The sequence below is a fragment of the Oculina patagonica genome, chromosome 3 (assembly GCF_052425735.1).
Source record: "Oculina patagonica isolate OP01 chromosome 3, crgOcupat, whole genome shotgun sequence".
In the NCBI taxonomy this organism is placed as follows: domain Eukaryota; kingdom Metazoa; phylum Cnidaria; class Anthozoa; order Scleractinia; family Oculinidae; genus Oculina; species Oculina patagonica.
In genome coordinates this window covers 15,433,853-15,460,971 of record NC_135760.1, presented here as the reverse complement: position 1 = coordinate 15,460,971, position 27,119 = coordinate 15,433,853, and the positions used below count along the sequence as shown (strand labels likewise).

Here is a 27,119-nt window from a genome sequence, read left to right as displayed (position 1 = left end):
TTAAATGGGATTTTTTTTTTTGGCTTGCGTCCCACTGAGCGCGGGATTTATCATTTCTATTTATAAATGAATGAATGAAATAGGTGCTTATATAGCGCATTTACAAAGCTCAATGCTATGCGCTTCACAGTTAGAATTTTATTGGATGAGACCATAGACGGGACATTTATGTACTAGTAGCTCTCCTGTCCCCTCCCCAGTTGGTACATTTTGTCGAAGGGGCACACCGCTGACAAAAAGGCTGTCTTCAATCAACATTCAATCTCGGGGAGGTGGTTTTGAGTTTGTACTGGATTTAGTTAGTATTTATTCGTGCTTCCAAAATGAGGGACCGTCTAGAGGCTTTAAAAAGCGCTGTTAGTATATATCATTGTGGCAAAGAAAACAGGCGATTTTAAAATTTGTTCTTTTTCAATAGTTTCACTCAGTAAATTACCGCCTCATGTTTTCATACATCAATGGAGTAAATCGTGACAGATTGGATCAAAATAACCCGATCAAATCTGTGTGATTTTGCAGGGAAATGTTGACGACGATGATACACAAGATTACGATGAACCTTCGACTATTATTAACGTGGAAAATACCTTTATGGATAATTTCTTCCAACACGTAAGTTCCGCATAGCTATATAGCTCTTATACTGAGTGAATACTTGAAATTAATTTGGTATTGCCTTATGTTCTTAAACAATGTTCTTCATCCAAGGTCTCTACAATACGAGGGAACATTGATAAACTTGCCCAAGATGTGGAACAGGTCAAGAAAATGCACAGTGCGATGCTCTCCGCTGCAGTACAAGAACAAGGTACTGTACCATAAGATTAAGATCGATTAATACTTCATGTTACATCTTTTATAACTTCAAAGGGCGATAGCTAACCATTTCCCTTAAAATGTCAAATTGTTGTCGATTTTAGAGTTTTGGTTTACAGCAGAGCATAGTTTACATAAATTTTTAAGTATAAGGTTACAGATGCTTAATTATATAATTAACTGCAATTATTTTCTGAGTTTACAAATGTTGTAGAATCGGAAAGAAGCTTACTTCTTTCATTTTCATTTTCGATTAGTACCCTAACTGCAATCCAACTGTCATGAACATTCAATGTGTATTGTTATCATTTGCACGTTAGTTAATATAGTTGTCGTAAGAATGTAAACAACATCTCTAAGGGGCAATATTGTTAATAGCAAAGTGTAAAATGTCTATATAATGCAGCTATTCAAATGCACCTGTCTTGATTGGGTGCACTTGATTTATGAAAAAAATACATTGCAATCCTGATTTTTCAAACCTCGAAGGGAAACGAAAATTGGTTTGAGAATTTGAGAAACTGGGGTAAAAATTGCAGAATTCAACTAATGGAAGGGAAATGACTTTTGGTTGTTTTAAATTTTTTTGGAAAAAATGGTTCAAGAAATCGAGTGTTTAAGAAATTGGAATTCCATTATACGATAGAAATCAGTGACACATGTTTTGCTTAAAATAGTTGTGAAAACTATTTCATGTGATTGACACTACAAATCATTTATTTATTTTTTATGCTATTAGGTAGAATCCATAAAAAATATTTTAGAGTACGGGTAATACACCATTTCGAAGTGATTCTTATAAACACTAAGAACTGCATATTGTTTCATGGACTAGTAAAATCACTCCTATTGCACCACATATAGAGATATTAAATATTTCTAAATGAGGTACAATGTGCGTGTTTTATTACAACACAGAGACTTAAGCTGATTTCCAGTCCGTACTGCGCAGACTCGGGATTTGTTTTCATTTTTGTTTTGAATTCATTAAAACGTTACACTTCGGTAATAGCATACATGAAGGCTCGTTTCGTTCAAGAATTTCCGATGAGCTGAAACGTCGGTTTGAAATAGCTTTGAGGTTCTCTGGTGCTAATAATGAAGAAAAAGGTAAGTTTGTCACAGAATTTTTAACTTTGCTAGTAAACATTCCTTCGTGTGAGACTCACATAAACATTGCAAGCGGAGATTGCGCAGTGCAGACTGGAATTCATATTTAAGTGACAGAGCTGAGTATTTGTATTATAGAGGTAGAGATTTTCATTTTTCATAACAGGACTTTTAGCGGAAAATGCATGCTATGCTTATGGGAGGTCAAAAATGTAGTACAGTTGAACCCTGTTATTTCGAACCGTCAGGGGAAACACAAAATAGTTCGAAATGGCAGGAGTTCGAAATAGCCCATATTAAATGACTGAAGGGCAAATCCAAGGGAAATGGGTTTTAGTTCGAAATAACAGGAATTTGAAATAACAGAGTTTGAATAAGCGGGTTCTAACTGTATCTATATTATTTTACACTTATTATGTTTTACTCCACAGATTATGTTTATTATTATTGTTATGATTATTTACTCCACTTATTATGTTTTACTCTTCTTCTATACAAAGAGGCTTATTATATCAAACGCCTAGCACCTTCCCTGAACAATGGACTAAAATCCAGCAGAGAACTCTATCTATTCTCCTGAGTAAACTTATTGTTTCCGTCTCCTCACTCACAGTATTTAAGATCTATTTTTTATTAAAAAAAAAAAAAAAAAAAAAAAATATTAATAAATTTTTAAAAAAATAAACAAAAATAAAACCAAATTTTCATGTAATAAGGTAGCTTGTATGTTAATTTTATTAGTCTGATGATGGTATAGCTTATACCGAAATATAACATTCTATTTATCAAGATCCTCATTTGTTGTCTGAATTGTTGGACACAATGAATTTATTCGGATTATCCTTCGTCCTTTATGTCCAGAAAAAATATGTAAAAAATTAGAAACAAAGAGTGGAGAGGGGTCATCTAAAAACCCCACAAGGCACCACGTTAGGGATGCCCCCCATTGGAATCATAATCAAAATAATTATAAAGACGTGATTAAGTGTTTGCTTATGGATTTTCAGAAGTGAAAGATGAACTGGAAAGACTGATGTATGATGTAAAGAGGACAGCTAATACTGTGAGAACAAATTTGAAAGGTTTGCACTCCAGACCTGTATTGTTTATAGCTTGTATCTTGTTATACTATGTAACCTATTTAGCACATCACTCTCTTTAACCCAGTTACTAAAGTCAATGTACAGTCTGCATTGTATGCCTAATGACAGTCATGACTTGGTTATATGTTTTCACCGTCCAATTTTTACCCTCCCCTCCCACAATTGGTCAGCTTCTCCAGCAATTTTCTGGTACCAATTCTCCATTTGGAGTTCAATGCACAAACTTTAAGGCCACTCACTTTGCATGAGAAGTTAGTGAATGATCCACTAATAAGTCACTGAATACTATATTAGTAATAACATGGGCAGCCTAAGAAACTTGACTATTAAATTTGGGAGTTGGTTTGCTTACTCTCAGACTAGCTACTACAAGAACATACATTACATATCTTAATGTATAAGTTATGGTTATGTGATGAGTAATTAACATTCAAATAATCAGGGAGTTACCCGACGTTGACCTCGATAATATAATTTTTACTGTACATAAGATAATATCAAATTACTCATTGCACATTTTGCGGTTTACAATAAGAAATGGAACAGAGGATAAACCAGCAAGACCAGGAATCATCTTATAATGACTATGCTGAAGCAAGGATAAGAAGATGTCAGGTAATTACCTTGTATCTTGATATTCATTAAAAAACTAATAAATAAATATATACATGCAAACATAGTAGTTATAAGTCAACATTTCAGCATCATCGAGACGCCATTCTCAAGACTAACAATAAAATTAAATATGCGATGCTGTTAAAGTAATGTTAGTTTTATTGTAAGTCTTGACAATGGCGTCTCGATAGTGCCGAAACGTCGACTTATAACAGACTAATTGTTTTTGCATGTACTGTATATATGCTTTACCAAATCTCTTCTGATCAAAATATTTTTTTGAGGGGGGGGGGGGGGGGTTTTTTAATTTTTTTTTTTTTTTTTCAAAAAAAATAAAAAAAATCTTAAAAAAAATTAAAAATATTTTTATTTTAAAACCAAAAAAGATATTGGAAGATACCTGCCGCACACTAGAGGTTTGAAACTAAACTATTTTTTACTCTTATTTAGCATTCGACCTTAGCAAGAAGATTTGTAGACGTGATGAGTGACTACAACACAACACAGTCAGATTACAGAGAGAAGTGTAAAGCAAGGATTCAACGACAGCTGGAAATAAGTATGATGCTTGCTTCTTCTCTTAGAAAGTAGTATTGACATCGTAGTTGGTCGGTTGGTTGTTTAGTCGGTCGGCCAGTCAGTCAGTTGGTCAGTCAGCTAGTCATTGGGTTGGTCTGTAGGTTGACCAGTCTGCCGGCCAGTCAGTCATTTGGTCAGTCAGCAGTCAGTCAGTCCATTGTTCAGTCAATTGGTTGGTCAGTAGGCCAGTTGGTCGGCCGGCTGGCCAGTCAGTCAGTAAAAAACACAACACAAACCATGGGTCAGTGGATTGGTCGGTTAGTCAGCCAGTCAGTCAATCAGTCAGTTACTAGAGTGCATTTTGAGGGTTTTCTCCTTGTGAATTCACAGCTGGAAAAACTAAGACGTATGAGGAAGTAGAGGAAATGCTGGAAGGTGGAGATCCAGCGATTTTTACTTCTGATGTAAGTATAATATAAAAAGAACACCCAATTACAACAATTAAAGCAAACTAGCTTGTTAAGAGATCTCCTAGATTGTTTAAGACTTATTATTTACAAGCCAATTAAATTTAATGCAATAAATGTGTTGAGCTTTTGAAGGAAAAACAATCTGACCATGTTTCATAATGATATTGCAGTTAGTAATTATCTAGATCAACTGTCAGTGGCTTCTAAAATAATATACAGTAGCTTTTGTTTCTCTACATCTATTTCTTTTTTACTGTGTTTAGATTGTAATAGAGACTCAACAAGCACGGCAAGCCCTGGGAGACATAGAGGCTAGACACAGAGATATTATTAACCTAGAGAAAAGTATTCAAGAACTTCATGAAATGTTTCTCGACATGGCCATGTTGGTGGAAAGCCAGGTAAGTTGGTTGCTTAAACTGATGTCAACAATTTTAATCTTCATAAAAATGCAGTTTAGTTGAATCTTTAGCTAAATTTGTTTCCCAAATTTGTCCAGGTCTATTTGTTCTAATCTAATATACAAGTTTATTTGAACAACAATGGGCCACCAACCAGATGGCCAAATTTATTGCAGTTTTCAGTGAAATGCGAACTCTACGATTCAATCCTCAACCAACGGTTTACGCTTTTTGCTGCCGTCAATCATCTTAGCGGGCCTCTCGGGAAACAGAAGTTCACTTCAATCGGGTCAAAAGGTCAAATATGTCAGTTGTGATTGGCAGATTTCGATCCATTTTGTTTGTTTCTGTTTTTCATGGTTCATTGGCTGTCGCCATAATTATGATTGACCGCAGCGAAAAACGCAATCGTTAGTTGTATTTTGAATTTCAGAGTTCGCATTTCACTGAAAACCGCAATAAAAGGGTTCTGTTAAGAAGAGAATGAATGACTAGACTTTTGTTCAGGTCAATAGAGGTGGTTGCACAACTATAAGTTAGCTGTGTTAACAAGGTTACCGTAAGGAGGTTTCTATAATAAATTTTAACTGTTGTGGTCCAGTTTTATTTTGTTTCTACAGACCAAACACTAGGCCTTAGGTGCATCTTCCAGTTATTCATTTATTTGTTATTTTTTTATTAAGCTATGTTATGGACTGGAATGATTTTAATTGGCAGGGAGAGATGATCGACAGAATTGAGTACAATGTTGAACAAGCTGTCGATTTTGTTCAATCAGCCAAAAGTGACACAAAAAAAGCTGTCAAGTATCAAAGTAAAGCAAGGCGGGTGAGTATTGTATGATAAGTCCATCTACAATAACATGAGATGAACTGTAGTCTCTTTAAACTACAAAGCCTTTTATCTAGTACAGGTATGGGTTACATTTGTCACAAACATGATTTGTCTCTGTCATTGGGTTACAGTGCCTGGCTTGCTTATTTCTTTGTTTCTTGTAACCAGTCCCTACACATCACAGGTTACCTTGGGCCAGTATGTCATGTTCCCATTACAGTTTTCCTGTTACTGTGTGGCCAACATTGAACTTTGACATTGACCCTACATCCTACTTTACTAACCATTTGTCTCATCATCACCACACCTCCCTAACTCTTCTGCAGAGAGACTTTTATCTCCTGATCTTTTGACAAAGTTTTATAATTAATATTGTTTTCTTCATGACTTTCTGATGATTGCCAAGTTATCAAACACCCTTTTTTTTTTCCTTTTTTTTTTTTTATTTTTACTTTTTTTGTGTTTTTTTTTTTCTACCAAATAAAGAAATTAAAAAAACAAACAACATAAACACTTGAGGCAGTAGTATTCTGCCATCTCCCTTTCCCCCCCCCCCCCCCCCCTGTCTCGGCACATTTTTATCCCCACGAGGGCATACATTTTATGGCAAAAAAACTTGTCACAGTCAAAGTCCTTCTTTGTTCTGGGGGACTCACCTCCTTCAATTCTGAAGATTCTAGTGAGTGTATAAATTCTAGCGAGTGTATAGTCTTTGACTGTGACTGTGTCATTGGTTAGTTTGGATGTAATCAACTAATAACTGTCGCTTTTTGTTTGTCTACAGAAAAAAATCCTAATCATTATCTGCCTGCTCGTTTTATTGGCAATTCTTGTCGCTATACTTATTGCAGTCTTAGGATAACAGGTATGTTTGAAATTGGCTGAAATATGTATGAGATATATTGGCACATTTAGAGGTTTAAAACATTTTTACATTTCTGTAAACAAGTGTTTTGGGATAAATTGCAAAAGAAACACAGTACTCCAGGTTTTTGGTTGAAATAAGTTTCTTTACTCATTTGTTTTAAACTACTTCTATTAAAGAGGGCCACTTCAACATTCTTGAACAGTGATGTTCTGTCATTTTCTCATATTTTTTTCCTTTGGGAGCTGTAACCTCATTTCCAGGGTTTCTGTGTGACTGGGAGAGAGAGACCCTGTGATTGAGGTTATGCCGGGAGCTGATGCATGCATCCTTGCCTTGTGGCCTTCCAAGGGATTTTGGCAACAGGCGACTTTGCTCCAAAATAGCTTAAAATTTAGCGACAATCTTCTTCCAGAGCACAGACAGCCAACAGAAACTAGCGACACTGAAAGGGTGTATATTTGCGACAGCGGCAACGTTTCCCTCACCAAATAGGTGGCAAGTGGGTTTGAAACAAATGACAAAGCGACATCAGAAACCCCCTTGGAAGGCCTCAGTTTTTATGATCAACACAATAACCCCACAATGACAGAACAACCAATGTACACAAAAAGGTGAAACCTAAAGGTGGGCGGGAAAGTTTGTATTAAATGGAGATAGCAACAAAAGCAACTACCTGCCTTGCATACCGTGCAGTAATTGAGCTTTAATCCTTAAGCCCTGGCCAAACAGTAACGCAAGTGGACGCAAGTATTCTAATCGCAAGTTGAACTTGCGTATAGACTTGCGTTGGCTGGCGAAATGGACTGGCAAGTTTACTCACGAGACGAAGTGCATGCAAGTTGTCAAAAAAACCATTTCAAAGCTACTGTGTGTGCTGCAATTCAGTACTTGAAGTAAACAGCAAGACTTGCTGGCCAAACAGTGAAAAACTTGCATAATTGACTTGTGTGCAAATTTGATATTGGCCAAAGTGAAAGCAAGTCAACGCAAGTGCATGCAAGTCCTGGCCAAACAGAGATGCAAGTTGAAAACTTGCGTCTATTTGCGTCTTCGTTTGGCCAGGCCTTTAGAAGACCCAGGCGATGTGTACCTGAGTGGAAAATACCTGTTGTAAACCATTATATTCAGAAGATAACTAGACAAAGTATTATTAATATGGATTGACAGCATTATTGAACTGTTAAACTTTAAGTTATTTTACCTGTTGTTTTTTTTCTTTTTCAGATTTTGTTATGACACACTTTTGTAAAATTTCTTTGTTTTTATGGATACATTATCTTCATGAAACTAACAATAATAAACAGATACACAGAGCTTCAGGAAACAATAACTTAAAATAAATAGAAGAGAAAATTCACTAAATGCATTCTTATACTGGACTGTAAATAATTCCATTCAGTAAGAATAGTTGGCCAAAAGAATAGTTGGCACTTTGTTTATCATCAAGTTCATTAGTAAATTATTCACCATTTAGGGTTAAAATGCCAAAGTTGAATTCGGGGCACATCTGAATGTTTGCAAACTGTTAAATTAGCATTAAAAGTGACAAAGAAACCTGAAATCCAGTCTGAACATAAAACAACTTGTTTAGGTTAAGATAAAGATGTTAAATTACAATAATAATTTTGGCTCAGTGGTGGCAGAATCTCTAACTACACAGTCCAGTGTGACATGCAACAACAGTGTTAAATTTTATTAGTTGTGCAGAATAGTCATTTATTAGTCAGCGTTAATTTTGATCAACTGGGTGTGGTTTAATCCTAGCCCGGGGGGAGGACTCCTTTATGAAACGGACGGGGATGCTCATGAATCGAAAATTTTAAAAAGAACCCCTAAAAGAGACCAATCTAGGTGTGGCTCAACCTTTTCTTCACCCCTAAAAGATACCAAAAAACTAAGAATAGAATTTATATTTGTATATTTCTTCGTGTGTAACCCTAAACGAGACCATTATGGCTAAAAATATTGGCGTTTTGCCTGGAACACCCTAAGCGAGACCAAAAGTCCGAAATTTACACCCCTAAGCGAGATGACGAGCATCCCCGTCACTTTCATATGCGAGTCCCCCCCCCCCCCCCCGGAAATCCTAGATGGTGGAGAATTTACAGAGGCAACTTCACATGTATCAGTAATTGTTTTATTAAAAGCGTTTTAGGTGTTAGGTTGTGGGGATATTCAAACCACTAAGCCTTCTTTAGGCGATTTTTGTTATGTCATTACGGAATTTAGTACTAAAGGAGATTTTTATCTGGTTTTGATTCAAAAATCGTAGTTAGAAATATGAAATTAATCATGGCAGATTGGCCTATTTATACATTACATAGTTGTTGGAAAGAATTCGAGGCCAACAGTTTCTGCCAAAGTTCACATTATGTTACTTTAGTGGCTTACTTTGCTCCTTATTTTTGTAGTTGAAATTTTGTTCTTTTTTGCCGTGCATTGCAAATTGTTTTCAATGATGACATCAAAAAACCGAGAGTTATGTATTTTCAAGTCAGTCAGACTGATGGTATTACCAGATCTATTCTTCCCCCTGTATTTATATGGCAAGTGATTGTGTATTCACACAATAAATATGAATAGAGTGGATACCTTAGAAATTTAGAACCTGTTAGGCTAGATGGCTAGAGTAATGATGTGTAATTTTGAGTAGACTCCCTGAACTTTCTGTACACCCAGACAGCATGAGCACAAACGTGAAGGGCTGGTTCCCACTAGCCATGTAATCAGAAGCGCAGTTAGATTCAGAAGTGTAAAGAGCCTTATGTTCTAGTGGAAATAAAAAAAACTGAGTCACAATCGGAATCGGAAGGATCAGGAGGTTTCCTTTTTCTTCTGATTCTGCTTCTGCTTCCGTTGTTTTGATTTCCACTTACTCCCATTTTGCTTATGACTGTTAGGTCGCTAGTGGAAACCAGCCCTAAGGCATCTGCTGGTTAAGGTGGGGGGGGGGGGTGGGGTAGTGAAGGTGAAGTCAACTGTTTGAGACTCAATTAATGGCAGCAAAAGCTACTTGAGTGAGAGAATTTGTTCATATGCATTTTGTAACACCTTGTGACAAGCTTCTTATTTCATGATTGTTGGTTAAAGGGGAACAAAGCTCTGGGTACAAGACAGTCGGGGGAACAAGTGCCATCAAAAAACTGACTGAGCATGTGTTTTTTTATCACAAAGTTGCCAAGCAACCAAGGTTTATCATTGCATCATGCTATCATGACAATTTTTTTTTGATTGGATAGAATCCTAACTTCTTCGAGTGCTACAACAATTATTTTCAAAACAATGCACTTGTTCCCCCAAGTGAAGATTGGTAATAATTCAGGGGAGCTAACTAGTAAGAAAATATCACATTGTATTATTAAGTATTTGGAGTTGTAAAATAAATTATTTTAATTATTTTATATGATATTTGAAGTTTTTATTGTTGTTATGGAGAAGGTGTCATCTAAAAAAATGACGACATGCAGGCAGATTTAGCAATGCAGGACCGTACCTAATAGGTGGGGGCAGTTGCCACTGCCAGAAAAACTAAATTTCTAGCATAGTGTTTGATTTTGCTGGGCTATTTCTTGTAGCTATATTTGAGTTTGCCCCCGCAGCGGAGTTTAGTGGACTTTGCCCCCGCAGACAAAAAATCCGAGGTACGGCCCTGCAACGTGATGTCAAATTAAGACATGGCAGTATGTGGAATTGTTTGGGCATAACCTGATTTGATTATGTATCAATTTCCTTAGTCTTTGATTTTGTCAGTTTGTTTTTTATCAAGTATTTTTTGACAATGTTTTTATATATGACACCAAAAATTCATAAATCACTGCTTTGATTCCTCAGATCATCTTTAATCTTGGTGGATTTCCACTGACGCGTAATTTTTTACGTGCGATAATGTGCGTGAAAAAAATTAGAGACAATGTATGAACGTCCTGCGTACACGTTTACGCAAGTCGTTCATATATTGTCTCAAAATTTTTTTCACGCGCGTAAAAAACGCGTTAGTGGAAATCCACCATAACTGATTTGTTCAATAAAAGGCATGCCACTTTCTCCACCAATCAAAAGACTTACTATCACACTTTTCCCTGGGCTTTGCATCAGCTTCACATAGTTACTTTGAGTTTTTATTAATGTGAAACTTACCGGTAGGATAAAATCTTTATAATCTTTTTTTAATATTTGCACTTGGCACTTTTTCCACTGAATTAGAGGCAGCAGCCTCAAAACGTATGGTTTTCTATGTACTTTGAAAAACATATTTTCCCGCAATAATGTACATATCCTAAAATCCACATTGAACAACATTTGTGCTACACTTGAGTTTTTATTGGCTCACTGGATTGTCTGTGCTCTTTGTTATTGGCCAGAGCGATTACTCTGATTGAAAACCACTCTATCCTACCCCACATCACTTTATACAGTTGAACCTCAGAGACAGAGCAAAGTGTCTGTATTAGAGAGGTGTCCGTATTATGGAGGTCTCCACTATAACATCACTTTTATGACTCCACTGACAGTGTGCAGTAACTAAAAAGAGGCCCACACTTTTCTTTTAACTGCATCTAAATTGATTACCTTATTATAGGAAATGTACGATACATGTAATTAACGCGAATTTCAAAAATTCGCGTTAATTTAATGTACCTTAATTTAAGTCATTGTTAATTAAAAACACTCTATTTTACAGCATTGTTATTTTAAGACACCTTTATTTCCTGGTAAGTTATATTAACACGTCATCTACTTCTCCGTCAAAGCTGCAGGGATAGCAGAGGCAGTGGAAAGCGAGCGCCAGGACGGGATGTATTCCATCCCTGGACCCATGCATTGAATATAAGTCACTTTTTGGTCTGTTTAAATATCTTTGTTGTGTATGGTTTATCGGAATTAAACCTCAAGTTCTGATGTTGGACGTTCTTGTTTTGTCTTTGGAATAGCGCAGCTTGCTATAAAGATTACTACGCAACAAATTCGCGTTAATTAACTGCACCACACGAGAATTCGCGTTAATTATATGCATGTAAACATAAATTTTCCACAATTCGCGTTAATTCTATTACGCGTACATTTTGTTCGCGTTGTTAAAATGCTTCGTTATATTCCTATAATAAGGTAATATGCAGCAATGAGACACACTGTCTATCAGTAGAGTACTACATTGTACATCTCAGTTACATGTTACTTTACAAACCACTGTTTTCAAACGCAATGCTGCCTGTCAAAAAGTAATATTAAGCACAATTCTGTATATGTCTAAGGTGAATAAAGCGTTGTTGTTTTTGTAAGCACAAACAGGAAATTGTATTACATTCACAAACTATTGTCACCTGATCACTGGAGTGTCTGTTATAAAGGGGTTAAGTTTATATGAATTTGCTCCCTGGGCAGAGATTCTGTGGCCGTTGTCCATATTAGAGGGTCCGTATTATTGACTGAGCTTTTTTTGAAAGAAAATATATGAGAATTTGCTGGGACGTCACAAATTGTCTGAAATAGAGAGGTGCCGTATTAGGGAGGGGTCCGTAAGGAGAGGTTTGGCGGCATTATGTTTCCTGAGATATTCTGTATCTCAACTGCACCTTGGTAGAATCATTGTTTCCTGGAGGTGTTTTTAAAGGGAACCTCGACTGTAAAACAGTTCTGGTCAAAATAATAAGTTTATCACAGTCTAAAATCGTTTTGGTTGTTTAAAGTCGCGGGTTCGTTTTTTCATTAGAATACTGGGCCTTTGATTTGTCAATTTTTGTGCTTTTAAATTTCCCGCGCGCCGCCATTTTACGGTTGTTATTAAATGTTGTTTCTCCCCTGTCCTGTAAAATTTGTAGTTTAGGCATTAATTCAAACAACTCAACGTCAACTTGCCTCTAGAACAGAGGTTCCCTTTAAGATCTTCTAAGATTGCCTTCTCCCCCACACCCCTCCCCTTATTTTCCACTCCCTGTTTTTTTCACTCTACTCCCCAACAAGCCAAATGCCTGGAACAGGCTAAGTTACCAAAATCAAAGTTAAAAAGTAAACTAAGACAAGAATGCAACTGCCCTGAAATGCAAAATTTGAGAGCTGCTTGTCTGAAGGGCTCACCCAAAAAAAAAGCTTGCTCACAGGCTAGGATTTGATTACTTGGGTCCAAGAATGTGTTATGAAGTACAAAATATGGACTGTACTACAGTTGAACAAAAAAACAGACGCTTGAGGAGGCAAGCGTGGCCGAGTGGTTTAGGGCGCTGGTGTTGTAATCCGAAGGTCACCGGTTCGAGGCCTGCCCTTGCCACTAGCTGGATTTGTTTCTCGGCTGTCCCGAGTTCAAATCCTCGACCACGCTTTGTATATAGCCAACTGGTCTGCCTCCTGCCAGTTGGGATTTTTAACCTTGTTATGTTCATTTATAAAATTATTTGTTTCCTCTGTTTCAGTGGCATGCCTGTAAACTAGCTATCTCGTTGAGATATGAAGCTAAGTGCATGACCACTATAAACACATATTTATTATTATTTATTATTTATGACCATGTTTTTAGAAATCGTTTCATCCCTTTATTAATATATTATTGTTACATCATTGTTTCAAGAATTTAAAAGCAGCTAGTTTCTTGGCCGTTTACTTCACCTTTCAATAACAAAAACTATGCTCAGACAATCAACAGTTGCATTTTTTGCTGCTGTCAGTCATCTTAGCAGACCTCTCGAAAAGTGTGATTTGTAGGTTTTGATCCATTTTGTTTCTTTCTTTCAAGGTTTGTTGATTGTTAATTATTATTATTTTGACAGCAGCCAAAAAAGGCAATCTTTATTTAGGTTTGGAACTTTATCGCTAATGTGTTATTCAAAGACGCAGTAATGATAGAAATGTATAGCCATCAGAGCCTTAGTATAGTAACATTTTGACATATCTAACTAGGTCATTTGAAAGATCATGAAATATTTCTACTAGGAAGTTCTATTTTTGAGGCAGGTATTTCTTTTCTGCTTCTCTTAATTCGTCATCTTTTTGTAGACGGAAAACTTCCTTCACTGTTACAACCTGCAAACAAAGATATTTATTAAAATATTTTATATATAGCTATAAATGGTCAAGATTTCAGTAGACATGTGTTTCAAGTTAGTCTTACTTCTTAAGCAGAGTGATTCTCAGCCATTTTGTCTGTAATAATATGAGTATCAGTTTGTTTCTCACCTTCTTTTCGACATTGACTAATGACTGGTCCTTGTAGATCTGTTGTGTGACATCCTGCATAGCTGATATTGCAGCCCTCATGTTGTGGTTGGCCCAGATCACAAGAGATACTCCCCAATCCCTAAACTGGTCTGTTGGTACGGTGTAATACTTGGTCGGGACTATCACTACTGGGCCCTGTCAATCATAAACACATTGTTCTTTCATTAGCCAAGCAATAGGACAATCAAAAATATCAAACTTTTATTGAGCTGCAGCAGTACAGAACAATTAGTGTTCACAATGTGGAAAAAATATAAATAATTGCGACAAAGATTTCTAATGTATCAGTGAGTGGCTATGCAATGCCATAACGAGTGAAAGACAGATGCGTGACGAAGTAACGGTGAGGTACAAGTGTGTGTGTGACAAAGAGTGAGAAATTATGTGTGCCTGAGTGCAGTGGAAGGACATGCCTATAGACCGGACCAACAGTACTACAGTTGAATGTCTCTCCACAATTTCTATGCTGGGGACAGAATAAATTAAGTGGCCAATGGAGAGAGGTGCCTGTTGCAGGGACTGATTTATAAACTGAAAGAGTAAACAGGGACCTTCAGATCGGAGTACGAGTACAAGATTTGGTACGAGTACGACTTTTTAAACCTAGTTCTTATGCTTTGATTATCATATTTCACACCAATCTCGTACTGATAGAATTCTTTTCAACTGGTCAGCAACAGGGAGGAGTGAGGGCTATAGGGACGTAATTGGATTGAAATTCGAAAGTGCACTCATACTGGATCTTGTACTTACAAGTACTCTGAACTGAGGTTTCTAATGTATTGATTAGTGCATGGCTGGGAACAACACCCTGGTATTATAGAGAGGTTGCTATTTGGGACGTGGCCATAAGCAGACTCAGAGGTTTGACTGTATAGATAAAACATCAGTGTACCTGGTTATTCCAGGCCTTCACAAAGGCTTCAATATCAGAAGGATCAGATTTTTTGCTGTGCATCAAGATTGCATCTGCTCCTGCATTAAGGTAAGCTTCAGACCTCTTGAGTGCTTCATCCAGACCCCAACCAGCAATAAATGCCTCAACTCTTGCCACAATACAAAAATCTGGGTCTGACTGTGTATCTGAAGGAACATGGAATGTCAAAGTACTTTAATTAGTGATCAACTGACATTAATTTTGCCCACAAGAAGCAATAAGAAATTAAAGGAGCAATGCCATGGTATATTTAGTCATTTTCTGATTCCTTTCAAAATAATAGTTTTTTAACACAGAAAAACAACAAAGGAGTAATAAGATCAAGACAATTTTGAAAAACTTTGCAAAATTTTTCAAAATGTGTTGTCCACGACGCAGCTCCTTTAAATACTTTTGAGAAGATAGTCCTGTATTGAAACTGGCTGTATACTAAATAAATAAATAAATAAATAAATAAATTATTGTTTAGCTGGAAGAAATTAATTTTTTTAGTCTTAAACAATCCTGGCGTTATCCCCCATCCAGGGGCAAGAAACTAAGCCAAGCTAAACCAAAACACAGGCTTCCCAAGCTCAAGCTTCTAAAGGAGAGACAACGACTTCGAATAACTTCGCTAAATGGCGTCGGAATGGCTTCAAATTCGGCACAAGACACAAGTAAGCGACACATTTGAGGTAGGTAAACTTTATTTCAAAATATATAGTTATTTACCCGATTTTAGAGAACCCGTGATTTTCCCATTATGATACATTTCTCTATAAATTATACACAAGCTGTCCCGTACACCACGTATATAGAGTCGGCCGCCCGAAGGGCTCTCAAAACACATCAAAAAGACAAATTTTGAGCTTGGGAAGCCTGTGACCAAAACAGTTAATTCCCAACCCCAGTGATCAAAATCTAATTTCTTCACAGTCTCCTAAAAAGTGAAAGAATAAAGAAACTCATCAACTGGGGGATATTAAACTAATAAATTTAAATTGCCAAATTCTCAGGACACCATCGAAACAAATTAATGAAGGGCAATCATTACCTTTACAAGCTTTGATCTTTGCACAGAACTCATCAATGTCTGCCAGAGGCTGCTCCCTGCCATCCAACAATGAGTTTGTCTTTGGGAAAAGCTTGTCTTCAAGACAGGCTCCAGCAATGCCTCTCTGTTCAAGTTTGGTCACCAATCGTCGAGCGTTATTGAAGTTGCCATAACCAGTATCAGCATCCAGTAATATTGGGATGTCTGTGGCATCACTCATAAACTCCATAACGTCCATAACTTGAGTCCATGATGCTTCATTGCTGTCTCGCACTCCTAGCTGGGCTGATATTGACAGGCCACTACCCCAGATACCCTTAAAACCTGAAAAGTGATCATATCACTGTCTAGTTTTGTTAATGTGAATCAATTAACTTATAGTGCAGCATTCTTTAATTTGCTGAGACTTGTAATTCAAATGTCATCTGACACATAAAACAGCATAATGCTGAAAATCAGAAGAAATGTTACATTTTAAAATAATTTTATTTGTACAATGTAAGAATAATATTCAATTATAGTAAAACCATATTTGTTCTTATTACAGCATTCTCAAATAAGTACTTGAAATTTTAACCATCTTTTGTGTTACAATATGGACACAATAGATTGTTTATTGACATTGATATGATTCATGTGACATTTGATTATAATATGATTGGCATTACTTATACATTATATACTCTCGAGAGCTTACTGAACGTGTGAGATCACAAAAGCAAGAAACTTGATTAAAGCACGATAGATTAACTCCTGAAGAGCCATCTCCTGTGTCTCCTGCTAGTAGACTAAACCGAACGTGTTACATTTTGGTTGTATCTTATTCTGTGGGACGAATGTCAAAGCGTGATGAGCGTGATATACAAGAGGCAAAGCCGTGAGCTGCATCTTTTCACTTTCCTTCTGGCAACCGTACTATTCTGCCACTGCTTGTATATCGTGCTTGCTCAATAAATCGCGTTCGTCCCCACAAAGGAGAGACTGTTTGCAGTCTATATAGTAACAAAAAAACTCTGAAATTCAAAAAACCAACCGACAACTGAATTTTACATTGCTTTGAATTTCAGCATTTGTGTATTATCAAAAGACTCAGACAATAATGAACTTGTAGGCCATAATCATTTTCATTTATTTATCATTTGTTAGTTTGTTTCGGCAGTTACTGCAAGGTCATTTGTACAAACTTGAGCAACCCACCCCTCCCCCAAGACATTTACCTGCCTCTTCCACTATTTTAGCACTTAATCCATTATGAGCCTCCATGATGAATTCTAACTCCGGTGATTCCAACATCTTCCTAAGCTGGGTTGTTTTCTAAAAACAAATTAAAGAACTGGTTAATAAAATGGTTAATGAAATGAAAATGAAGATTTGCAACAAGTGCTGCTTTCGAAAAATTCTATACTTCCAGCTGAATTTGTTAAATAATTTCATTTGAGACTTAAATAATACCTTTGGTTTGTTGGCAGTATGTGATGAACATGATCGTGCAACAATTTTTTCTGAAAAGAAATGTCAACATTTTTATTAGTCATATTCCAGTGCTAACAGGGAAAATAGATATAAAAAGGCATGTTGCCCTTTAATTTCATAAATTATACAAAAGATTTTACTGTATTCAAGTGAACTTTGGACAGCTATCACATGATACATTAAAATTATTTTTAGACAAGTATCAATAAATATCCTAAAATGTGACCAGCTTTACTTTGTATGTAAAAGTACCTCAGTCTGTAAAAAATATTTTCTACAAATATTTCCTCAAGAACACTTAGTAAATTTTTCTATCCAGTTTGCTTACATAAATATTCACCACCTAAAATTCATGTTTAAATGAAATTGCTAGTGACTATTTCTTAAGAAATGCTGAGCTTGGTGGATATCTTATTTCATTATAAACATACTCAATAAATATCATGCAAAATTGTTGCAGTCCCTCTCTGGAAAGCCCTGTCTTTGAAAAAGTATAACTCATAATAAAAATATTTCACAGTGTCAGAAAATTAATTTCATTCAAAATATTTATTTTGAGATTACTTTTGTTTAGATTCAAACAACTTGTGTGTCTTTGATAAAAGAAAAACATTTTTCACAAAGAATTGTGTTGTCCTCAGCAACAACAATTGAACAGTCTCCCATAAGGGGCTAGGGTGAGGGTACACCACCTTATGGGAACTGCCTGCTTAAAGCAGATTAGAAATGTGGTGCGCTAACAGATATCTCAATGCCCCCTTACGCAAAGTGGTCTCTTAAGGCCGATTTACACGATACGATTTTGTCGCATGCGACAAGCTTACAACACGCCTACGACAGTGGTAGGCGAGTTGTAGGTTTAATTTACACGACACAATTCGTGTCGTAGGCCTGTCGTAAGCATGTCGCAAGCATGTCGCATGCGACAAAATCGTACCGTGTAAATCGGCCTTTACTGAAAGTTAAAAATTAATAGCAGCTTCCAGTGTTCTTGTTCAGTTACACCCTGCCCCCAAGAGGGAGGTGTCACTTACATGTACACACGTGTATTGTTTACATACAATCCAGCCATAAAATTACCGTAAAAATGTATCCTTTACAAGTAAAAGCCCCAGAAAACAAAATAAAATAGTGATTTATCAGGAGCTTGATTCGGTTTTCCGTTTAACGAAACTGAAGGAATTGTATGTGTTAACATTTAGCAATGCACTGGTGCCGGTAGCCGACCGGTAAAATGTCAAATCGAAGATCAAAGATTGCGCGCTCAAAACAGAAACCCGCGCTGCACACAAGCTTAACAAGTTTACGCTGTGGTAAAAAAGAATCTCAAGCAATATAACCTTAAGCCGAACTTTATAAACCTTAAACAATATACCCTGAGGCACTTCATCTTTCATGCTAGGCTATGTTTGCACACAAAGCAAAATTGTACATGTGTAAAGCTTTGTATCATGTACCCCTATAAACTCGTCGATGTGTTATTTAACCATAGATTTTTCGTCTAAAAAAGAAATCATAAATTTACCTGTAAGTTGACAAGGTGAAGAAGTGGATAGCCGACCAAATACTCGTCGAAGAAACATGATTTTAGAAGATAATTGACCGTAACGAATGAAGTGCAGAAGACACGATACTATCAGTTGATACTATGGATATTTGGAAAAGGACTGGAAACTAACGGGTAGTCGATGTGATCATGGGGGTGGAGGAGGGGGATCGCCAAATCTTTCTTTTTCTCCTTCCCTAGCATTCTTTTCTTAAAACTTTAAGCCCCTACCGCTAATGCACGTGAGATGATATAAAAAATATAATCAGAACATTTTCTTTTAGCTTCTTACGCGGCAATCATTTTTCAGCCTGGCAGACGAGCTTGTATATTTGGAACCCCCCTCCCCTCCGTTACTCTCTGCCACACATCGACTCGCTTGGGGAGCTGAGGTGGAGGATGTTGATCACTTTCCTGTAAATTCTTTTTAGTTGAAAAGGTCGCTTCTCGCTGTACTTCCGACTTCCTGCGTCGGTGAACCAGGAAGGAAAACGAGACGATTGTCTATTAAAAAACGCCGCCTCAGCCCTCAGATCAGGGGGGAGCGGCGTGCGTCTTCGCAGAAAGTGCGAATCGCCAGAGTACTAGTATGAGGAAGATTAAGAGGCAGGCTCGAAAATATAAAGGGCATGTAATGATTTCTAGCTAGTATGGTATCCAAGGGTGTCGATGCTCTCATATTGAAATGTGGGCATATTAATCTTTTCAGGCTACATTTGGCCTGCATTTGGTATAAAAATTGGTGCGCCAATTTGGAAGCATGATATCTATAAGACTATAAATTTAGGGTTATTTTTCGGGAGGGGGTGGGGCGCACTCGTCTTCGAATAATATAGCCATAAAAATTGATGCAAAAATGGGTATTTCATATTTGCGGCATGAAGATGTTGAACTAATTTTTCGCCGACTTTGGTTATTGACGGAAAGCTTTCTATGTTACCAGATCTATGTGACTTTGTAAAAACAGATTTTTCTCGAAAATTTAACGACGGATCGCAAACGGCGTAGCCTGCCTGAACTGGTTACAAAATTAAATTACCAACTTGTCCAAAATTATTCCAGATAAACAATTGTTTATATTCGCATGTTTCGTGGTTTAATACACAATCTAGGCAAGTTCGAACTTGCTCAAATTCGAAGACTCGTAGATTATGACATCATTTCGACGTAACATTAAAATTGTAGAGAAGAGTCCAGCGTAACCGGGCAAGTTTGGGCTCGTGTGATTTTCATAGCAAAACAGCGCGCGTGTTCATTGGCTGTTATCAGAAATTCAATATTTACGAGTACTTCGATCTGAGCGGTGATTGGTCTGTTTCAAACAGAAACTGACAAATTAATCAACAGCTGCGTATTCAGGGAAAATATGAAACATTCATGAGAGCGGGCAAATTACAAATTGCTCGCCAGAGTTTGCATCTATATAAAGCGGTGCGAGCCTTGAACACAGTCAAAAATGTCCAAGAAGACGAAAACCAGGAAGATTATCGTTCGGGTAAACGGCCAAGCGAATCAGGGAGGAAGAAAAGAAATGGAAGATTTTAAACGCGTCGTGTTCGATCGAGATCCGGAGCAAGCATTTTTCGCGGTCTTCGACGGCCACGGTGGACGAGACGCGGCCATTTTCGCCCGGGAACACTTATGGGACACGATAAAGCAACAGAAAGGATTCTATTCCAGCGAAACGTCCCGTGTTATCAGGGCCATAAAGGATGGATTTATGGCGACACACCGCGCAATGTGGAAGCAGATAGGTAAGTAGCAGTAACTTCATTTTCGATATATTTCCTTCGCCGTTCTAAAGCGTGTGGTACGAAACAAACATCAGCGATCGCGCCCGAGCATGGCATTTAAGGAGTAGGGCTTATTTCTCTCTCGATCGCAGTGCAAAATCATAGATAAGTTGGTAGTTTGTAATTATCCCGCCAAAATTATGCGCTCGGTATTCGTGACGTTTGAAGCGACTCGGTAATTTTATCCCGTTGTTTCTGTTAGCTCCGCTTTTCATATGCAAAACACACATGCTTCTTGACACTAGTCAAAGCTTCAAAGGAAACACGATTTAGCATATAGTAAAAAAAGCCTACGAGAGTCTCTTTAAAGAATACATTTCGAAAAAGGACGGAATTTAAATGTGTTATCGTTAACAGTGCCACCAACTGACTAGATTTAATACTATTATTGTAAGCTACACTATTGAAATATCTTGCTTTATTTAGAAGGATTATAATCGATAATTAACTTATTGCGTCACAACTTGTCTTGATATTGATTTTACATACTTTAAGATGAGACTGCGAGAGTGCTGTAATATTGGGATACGGAAAAAAGTTTCCTAAAACGAAAAAAAAAACATTTCTGCGGTTTTTCATCTGTGACCGGAAGTAAGAAATACAAGCTATTGTTTTGAATACCTGTACGCCTCTGCTCTGCAGTGTGACACGCTGATGACACCTGTCCATCAAACAGGATTTTCTATAGAAGCTTGTCACGCTTTGTTTTCTTATGAAGATGTGTTTCGAACGAGCAAATCTGCGATGAACAAAATTTAAATACCGGTTTGCCGCCACGTTTTGTACAGCTGAACTGTCGATACTGAACTCTACTACTCACACTGTACTCAGATCTAAGCCTGCGTTTTCCCTCGAAAACGTCCCGCGAGTCCGGCGGATCGCTCGCTGTAGCACAGCCTCGCTTCCCATTCTATCACTTGTATTAGCGCTACTTGTCTTCTTCTGCAATCGTTTTGAGAAGGAGTCACTTTTCATAGCAGATTTTTGGTTTTACCCTAGTAGAATGCCAACCTCTCGGGGGCGATAGTTTGCCTCATGGGGAGTGCTAGACAATTACAAGACTGAGGTGAAAATTAAATAGTCCACCAGCAGAAAGAACAAATATTCCGACTAAAAAAATAAAAATTCTGGATGATAAACATTGGAAAAATTAAAATCCACATATTTGTGGCGCTGTCGCACTTGACAACGTTCGTGCGACTTTTCTTGCTATGGATATTTGCTGCGACACGCTACGACATTTTTTCACAGTTTTTCCTAGTTTGCATAAAACAGACAAGCTCATTTTGCACGCTCGTGACTGATTTGGGAAAGGGAAAATTGACCTACGAAGAAGAGAAAATATTAAGGGACCGGCGGGGGAGTGTATTTGTTTTTCTTTTGTTTGTTTTGCCAGTTCACAATAAAACAGACTGAATTTCTTTGACAATAAAATAAGCGCCACCCGTTGTGCTGTAGAACTATACCCAAACACTTGAGAATGTCTGGGAAAAAAAAACAATAGAAAAGTCGTCTTTAAACTTTTCAGAATCCGCAGATAAGCCCGTTGCGTAATACATTAGAAACCCTGGCAAACATCTTTACATTTCCCACTGCGTTACAAAAGCTTAGCCTCTTGGCATGCCTTGACCTGGCCCTGATCATAACCCGTGATCTGTTTTTTTTTTTTTTTCCGGCGTTTCGCCCGGGAAACTTCATTCTGGCTAAAAAGCGTAAAGAACTGTGGTGACTCATAAAACTTTTTTGGTTTTCTTTTGAGAAGGCAGGACCATTACATATACTCCTAAAGAAAGCTCATTTCTCGCATGTGCAAGGATTGTAGTACATGTAGCTTTTTTCTATTGCAACTTTCAGGGAGGGGGTGCTTCCGCGGTTTCAGAAACCTTTTTCGGTTTCTGCCTTTTTTAAAAGAATTGATATCAGAAGAGAGTCATGTTCTATTGGTATGTGTTATTTCCTAAAAAGTCTACTTGCATTTTAGGTCGGCATCTTCTTGGGGGAAGAGGGGAGGGGTCGCTATTAAACGTCAGAAATTGGTAACAACATATGAATTTTATTGCTCCTCTCGAGGGTCGCCACTTTAGCGGTTGGGGAGTTACTTTCGGAACTTAACGATAGTTCAGAGAGTACTTTTCAGTGAAAAAAAGCTTATCATTATAATTTTAAATTGTCCTTCGTCAGATTCTTGGCCTCGCACAAGACACGGACTTCCAAGTACAGCCGGGACCACAGCAACTGTTGTAATCCTCAAGGGTAGAACGCTGTACATAGCACACGTGGGCGATTCAGGCGCAGCACTCGGGAGACTGAGTAAGGAGAAAAAACTTCAAGCCGTGCCTCTTACCGCTGATCATAAACCCGACGTTCCGTCGGAAAGGATTCGAATTGAGTCCCTTGGTGGAAAGGTCCTCTCTCGGAACGGTGTGCCACGGGTAGCATGGAAGAGGCCCGTCCATCATGGCCACAAGGGACCTGTCAGAAGAAGCACCCAGACGGAATCAGTGCCCTTCTTGGCGATTTCAAGAGCACTTGGCAAGTAACAAAACGTCTTGTTTGCCATGTTAGAACGGTTTCTTCTAAAGCTGTGGTCCATATTTCACTTTTATCTATTGAACAGCGTCTTTCCTGAGATATGAAAAATGGACCGACCGAAATAAACCACTGTAGCAAATTTTTAAAAGCTGACGTTTCGAGTGTTTATAGCCCTTCGTCGGAGCAAAGATATGTCGTTTTGTCAAGATGGATATAACGTCGCAATGGCTTTGTATGCGCGGTCAATTATATCAATATGCAAAGATGAAAATGCACGAAAACCGCCTTTTCTTCCCGCAACTTTGTCTTTTGAGTCAAAGGCCGCATTTGTGTCACAACAAAGTAAACGTACCTAAAAGCCGATCAAAAGTAGAACAGTTGTGTTATTAAATGCATGGCGGCTTCAATTTACAAAGCTTTTCAAAGACAACATCAAGCGTCGGTTCGCAGGTGTGCGAAACCAAATTTCGCGAATGCTTGAAAAAAGGCAACATAAGGGACGGACCATTATTTTCTTTGAGGGGGGAGGGGGATGAAAAATTTTCCTCTGCAAACTTTTTTTTTAAGTTTATGCACCTCTGCAAACATTTTTTTCTAAATTCTTACTATTTTTTGTTATACATATCGTGTTTGCAAACAATTTATTTTGTCTTTCCAGGCCCTGCAAACAATTTTTTTTCAATATTTTTCATCCCCCCCCCCCTCCAAAAAAAATAATGGTCCGTCCCTAAAAGACGAGTCTCGCACATTATACTGATTTACGTTTTCTTTAAACAACAAAAAGTTTGCAGATCTTTCACCACTTGTAAAATTAACGAAACCAAAACGCTTGCAAGAATACAGCCAATCGACGCCTTTGGTTGAAATAATTTTAAACTTTTAAAGAATCACTGATTTTTCCGGCGATTTTTCGTCTGGTGTTTAATAAATGCAACTGAGGGGCCCTTTATAGGTTTTTAACGCACAACAATTACGCTTAGATTGTCGTTATTCAGCAGAACAAAATAAGAAACTTAATAGCTAAGAAACTAACATTTCATTTCATCACTTGACTTGTACAGGAGATCTGTGGAGTTTCGACTATTACAGAGGTGAATTTATAGTCTCCCCAGTACCCGACGTTCGTGTGTACAAGATCACCCCTGGTGTCGACAAGTTTTTGGTCATTGCATCAGATGGCCTGTGGGGGGTGATGAGAGTCGAAGAAGCGGTTAAATTTGTTTACCATTTCGACAAAGATGACCTTTTAAAAGGAGGAGACGTGTCACACAGGTAAGAATAATGCTGGACTTGGTCCTTCTACCTTAATTTTCGCGCGTACTTAATTTTGCGAATATTCGGGAGCTTAATTTCGCGAGTATTCATTTTCGCGATTGCATGAAAAATTAGAGCAAAAGTGTATTAAATTTCGCGATTTTGTCAGTGTTTTCTTGAGCAGTTGTCAAAGACTAAGGAACTACTGGAAATGTACAAAGGTCTGGATCAATGTAACTACAAAGAGCCTGCAAACGGAAACTTTGGTGACTGTTCTAAAGAGAATTTGGCCGATTTCCAATCTAAAAAAAAAAACAGTAATCAGAGGAAGGGTGCTAGTCGAAAACAAGACGAAAATATATTTTCAAGGATAAATAGTTGCAGTTCCAAGCATTTAAAATTTGTATTGTTTTGATTTAAAATATTAATTTTCGCGTGTTTAAATTTCGCGCAATTTTTTTTGGCGCGTATTAGAATTAGTGAACGAATCAAACGTGAATTGTTCAAAAGAAATAACGTGCAACATAGAGGATGAAAACCGATTCTGCTGCAGGTTTTCACAACATAGCCTGAATTTCAGACGTCTTCCTCTGGTCGCGCGCTCACGAGAAAAGACGACAGAGGAAGACGTCTGAAATTCAGGCTATGTTCAACAATGATGTAGTTGCTAATAAATTGATTTTCTCTTCAACAGGCTGATTCAGCGCGCGTTGTCAAGATGGCGCGAGAGGGACCTTCGAGCGGATAATACAAGTGTCATAGTGGTAAACTTTGAGGAGGCCGAACAGGGAGAACCGGTTAATAAAATGCCTAGACTGGAAACACCTGAGAGCGAAGAGGAGTCGGACACTGAAACTAAAGAATCTACGGACTCTTCCCAAGACAGCGACAAAACACCCAACCAAGACCCAACTGCGTTGTCTAGTGAAAAACCAACGCTAGTTAGAAAACTGGCGTTTCGTTGTTCGGACCCAATGCAACTGACTTCTTGCGTGAATCTCAGTTCGAACAAGTCTTCTGGAAGTTCACCTGAAAAACTGTCACCGTTCAATCCACTAAGCAATGGCCATTCTTCGCCGGTGGTGTCGAATTGTCTCTCGTGAATGTCCACGTTTATTTAGTGGCATCAAGAGAAAATCACCACGGAGAGTCGCTACCCGTTAACCGTTCAACTCTTCGAAAATCTATTTTAAGATTCTCGAACTTGGTCACGTGCACAAGCGGCCTTATGTGATTGGTTACTATTTTAGCTAGAACGTAGATTGTTAGTGGTAAAATTGGTTTGGAAAATTGTTTCAACGGGGTATTTTGTCGGAGTTTTTAAAAGCAAGAATGAATTTTTAAATTGTATATATTGTACATAGTAAATGCACTGCATACGTGAGCTTTTCGATTTAAATATGTAAAAAAAAAAACTAAATATAAATGTACTAAATGTATTCGGTAGGTAGGGTAACGCGCTTTTCACAGTACTCTATAGAAATATATCACCGATACTGAAATTTTTCTTATTTTAGCATACGGAATAATAATTTACGTTGTAGTGGGGATCTTTTTCATTGAAGCTCTATAGTTATCACTTTCATCAACATAAAAATAACTTGGCGAAACCTAATAATATTACATTGCATTGTACAGTACTAAGCAGGATAGTTTCCCCGGTCCAACCTTAACGAGTTGATCTCTTGACCGAGTTAATCACGTTATGAGTGGGAAAAAGAAGTGTCCGGCTACTGTACCAATAACTGAATAAAAAAACGCGAAATGAAGAATAACGCGAGTCAAGAACAGAACTAAATAATTTATAATCAGTGAGCTATTTCCATAAAGAAATCGATATGCAAGTCTTAACCAAATGTGACGAATGTTAAATTATTTATTAGCAAGCGAGTTGGTGGCAGGACCAGAAAAAAAAAAACAAGGGAAATAAAAAATCTAATTTCTAGCACAATACAGAGTACGGTATTTATTTTTATCAGAATGGGTTTCTGTTTTTATTAAATAATTAGCAATAGAGCGATTTCACGGCCTTTCGTTCTCAAAGGGAAGGAAATTGCTGATTGCATAGGATTACGACCCAAAACTAACCACTTCCTGTCCCTGAATAAAAAAAAAAGGTTTTGTCCATAGTAGGAAGAAAACTTTTTCATGCATTTGAAAAATAAAAGCATCGTGCTGTTTACATGCGGAATCGGGGCAGGGTAACCCTGGGTGAAGGGACATTCACCTTAAAGGTGGGGTGACCCGGCGGCGCAGGGGGAGCAAGCCAACTCTTTTTCCATGTAAACAATAGAAACATTGGGACATACAGGCAAACGTGAAACCGGAAGGGCCAAGTTTTGGCTTGGTTGGCAGGGAGAACTTTTCTCATGTAAACGTTTGGTATTATAAAAGAAGGCTCGCGGTGGGAGAGGGTACTCGGCCTCCTATCAGGGATAACGTTTCTTCGAATCAACAGGTCCTTCGCGTTTTTCATTGACGAATAATCAGAGGTGTATTGACTTCAACTAGGGCGAGTTGTCCCGATTTTTAAGCCAAAAGTCAAGAATAATTTTCTTTTTTTTTAAGATGAACCCGCTCGTAATCGTGTATTATAAGCAAAATAT

The 27,119-nt window shown here is 37.7% G+C and overlaps 3 protein-coding genes across 3 annotated transcripts; 2 read left to right on the top strand and 1 right to left on the bottom strand.

The window, feature by feature from the left end:
* Nucleotides 1-234: 234 nt before the first annotated feature.
* On the top strand, nt 235-10,137 carry LOC144646941 (syntaxin-1A-like). Its single transcript, XM_078506657.1, has 11 exons — nt 235-356; nt 520-612; nt 709-808; nt 2,934-3,008; nt 3,565-3,644; nt 4,095-4,203; nt 4,554-4,627; nt 4,897-5,034; nt 5,752-5,862; nt 6,653-6,733; nt 7,961-10,137. The coding sequence occupies exons 1-10, from the start codon at nt 324-326 to the stop codon at nt 6,728-6,730; spliced, it is 891 nt and encodes a 296-aa protein (XP_078362783.1). The 5' UTR covers nt 235-323; the 3' UTR covers nt 6,731-6,733; nt 7,961-10,137.
* Nucleotides 10,138-13,240: 3,103 nt separating this feature from the next.
* LOC144646939 (phosphoenolpyruvate phosphomutase-like) lies at nt 13,241-19,028 on the bottom strand. Its single transcript, XM_078506655.1, has 7 exons — nt 18,914-19,028; nt 17,368-17,417; nt 17,133-17,229; nt 15,916-16,239; nt 14,841-15,028; nt 13,904-14,080; nt 13,241-13,750 (listed from the first exon to the last, which is right to left on the bottom strand). The coding sequence occupies exons 1-7, from the start codon at nt 18,969-18,971 to the stop codon at nt 13,667-13,669; spliced, it is 978 nt and encodes a 325-aa protein (XP_078362781.1). The 5' UTR covers nt 18,972-19,028; the 3' UTR covers nt 13,241-13,666.
* A 1,103-nt stretch (nt 19,029-20,131) lies between these two features.
* Nucleotides 20,132-26,464, top strand: LOC144646932 (protein phosphatase 1D-like). The gene is made up of 4 exons (XM_078506646.1): nt 20,132-20,688; nt 22,909-23,259; nt 24,321-24,531; nt 25,208-26,464. Exons 1-4 carry the CDS (start codon nt 20,391-20,393, stop codon nt 25,614-25,616), a joined length of 1,269 nt encoding a protein of 422 aa, XP_078362772.1. The 5' UTR covers nt 20,132-20,390; the 3' UTR covers nt 25,617-26,464.
* Nucleotides 26,465-27,119: the final 655 nt, after the last annotated feature.

Bases quoted from the DNA above. Each gene is read 5' to 3' on its own strand.
- LOC144646932 (XM_078506646.1), top strand. From the start codon at position 20,391: ATGTCCAAGAAGACGAAAACCAGGAAGATTATCGTTCGGGTAAACGGC. The intron at 23,260-24,320 runs GCAAGTAACAAA...TGACTTGTACAG, and splicing joins GGCGATTTCAAGAGCACTTG to GAGATCTGTGGAGTTTCGAC. The intron at 24,532-25,207 runs GTAAGAATAATG...TCTCTTCAACAG, and splicing joins GGAGGAGACGTGTCACACAG to GCTGATTCAGCGCGCGTTGT.
- LOC144646939 (XM_078506655.1), bottom strand. From the start codon at position 18,971: ATGTTTCTTCGACGAGTATTTGGTCGGCTATCCACTTCTTCACCTTGT. The intron at 17,418-18,913 runs GTAAATTTATGA...ATTTCTTTTCAG, and splicing joins TTCACCTTGTCAACTTACAG to AAAAAATTGTTGCACGATCA. The intron at 13,751-13,903 runs GTGAGAAACAAA...CTTTGTTTGCAG, and splicing joins TAGTCAATGTCGAAAAGAAG to GTTGTAACAGTGAAGGAAGT.
- LOC144646941 (XM_078506657.1), top strand. From the start codon at position 324: ATGAGGGACCGTCTAGAGGCTTTAAAAAGCGCT. The intron at 357-519 runs GTTAGTATATAT...GTGATTTTGCAG, and splicing joins TAGAGGCTTTAAAAAGCGCT to GGAAATGTTGACGACGATGA. The intron at 3,009-3,564 runs GTTTGCACTCCA...GTTTACAATAAG, and splicing joins TGTGAGAACAAATTTGAAAG to AAATGGAACAGAGGATAAAC.